Source organism: Borostomias antarcticus (genome assembly GCF_949987555.1).
Source record: "Borostomias antarcticus genome assembly, chromosome: 21".
Classification (NCBI taxonomy): domain Eukaryota; kingdom Metazoa; phylum Chordata; class Actinopteri; order Stomiiformes; family Stomiidae; genus Borostomias; species Borostomias antarcticus.
The window spans coordinates 19754875-19756788 of NC_140254.1; the positions used below are offsets into that span (position 1 = coordinate 19754875).

The 1914-nt window shown below is 44.9% G+C and overlaps 1 protein-coding gene across 1 annotated transcript; it reads right to left on the reverse strand.

Moving 5' to 3' along the window:
* Nucleotides 1-396: 396 nt before the first annotated feature.
* On the reverse strand, nt 397-1529 carry LOC311322924 (receptor-transporting protein 3-like; the record flags this gene model as incomplete). Its single annotated transcript, XM_084455042.1, has 2 exons — nt 397-745; nt 1372-1529. The coding sequence occupies 2 exons, from the start codon at nt 1527-1529 to the stop codon at nt 397-399; spliced, it is 507 nt and encodes a 168-aa protein (XP_084311168.1).
* Nucleotides 1530-1914: the final 385 nt, after the last annotated feature.

Here is a 1914-nt window from a genome sequence, read left to right on the forward strand (position 1 = left end):
ACTAACTTTTTATGAGATATCTGTTCTCTCTTTTTAGGGAAAAAGAAACAAGAAAATTCTGATTAAAATGTTTCAACTGTGAATCTGGACATCTACATAATTGTATTTGGGGTTGTAATTGGGATGGATATACTATGCGCCTCGCAAGAGCCATGTATGCCTACTCGCACACAGAAATTCTAGTTTCAAAACGCTCCAAAAAGCGTCGTTTGCATATTAAAATCACTCAAAATGTCTTCTGGGGGACGATGCCCCCGGACCCCCATACCATAACTTGGTTTCGGACCTGTCACCTTTTTCACTCTTGGGAGTTTGCAGGTCTGATGTTAACAAATCCTCATAATATCATTGTAGATAAGAATAAAAAAAGATAGATATATTTTCCGGTTTTTCTCTCTACTCATCCTGGCAGCAGATGCCCTGTCTGCAGGCCTCACACAGGGCTTTCTCATGGGGCTTGGTCCACACTTTGTCAGAGCGTGCTGAGCCATCATCATCATCATCATCATCCTTTCCATAACAATTCTTCCGGATCTTTACGAACAGCTTGAGAAGCCCCTCTTCCACTTCTGTCTGTGAGAATCCCGGGAGCTCAAACACGTTGTCGTCCTGGCAATGGCGGCAAGCCTGTCCGAAGGGCCGCATGATCACCGTGCCCCGCCCCCCCTCACCCCGCAGCCGGTACCGGAACAAGACTACCACGCGGGCCGACTTCCAGGACTTAGAACAGGACCCACAGCGGAACCTGGGAAGGAGAGAGAGACAGAGAGAGAGAGAGACAGAGAGAGAGAGACAGAAAGAGAGAGAGAGAGATTCCAATTGTTAATTCAAAATTCTTGTGAAACGATTCCAGTAGGTAGCCTAAGTATTGATCCCATTATTGAGGTGGGTGCAGTGTTGTGCTTTCACCACACAGTGGCGCTGTAATACACGATCATGTCCTTCATGTTTTTACCATGACAAATATTGTAGCGACTCCCTAGTAGGCTACAGACAGTTCTGTGTGTTATGGTGTATTGTGCCAAGGGAAGGCTGATAGTTCTAGTTCAAATGATCCAGCTTGTCACTCACCCTTGCGGTGATCAGGGGGGCGGGGCTGGGCCACATTTATATAGCCTAAATGTTTTCGCATCCCTAAAGCCATATGCCTTGTTCTAGGCGTCTGATGTCAACAAACAGTTAATGATTGTAAAATACTGACGATCTGTCTCATTGTGGTTAGTAGCCTAGCTCAGGGTTGGGTGGCGCTGGGCTACAGGCATACGTCCATATAAAGTTTTTAGCATATCCCTCGCACGATCGACAGCATTGGGACCTTTTTATGTGTATTCTATCGAGAAGATCACAATTATAAGAACAAAAAAATCCTACTTTCCGCAGGCACAGTGACTGTAGATCTTCCAGCCCCTCCTCCTCTCCTGCTTGGTTAGATTGTCATCGAGGCCGTAGTTGAAGTTTAAGGACCAGTGGTCCCCATAGTCCAGCTGTTCCTCGTCATCCATCATCTCATCAAAGGTGTCTGTCCACATTGTAGGGATCCAGTCTGAAGATCAGAACACACACACACACACACACACACACACACACACACACACACACACACACACAATTATGAGATTAATCGTTTATAAGGTCATCTAAAATATATGGAAATAAATCACACTTTATAGTAGGCTAGTTCATATAAAATAGGTCAAGTAATCTCATCAGTAACCTACCTGTGCTCATGGTTGATGTTGAATAGTAGTAGCCTGTAGCTGAGAGTCGATGTGATGATCTGAGTTTGTCTTGACGATCTGGTCATCTATTTATAAGATGAGAGTCACGTGACTCGTTTCAGAGTTTGGAAACCGAAACTTACCGCTCACTTTCGTTTCCCATTTAAAAGTCCCGTTGGCAGCCTCCCTATAGACT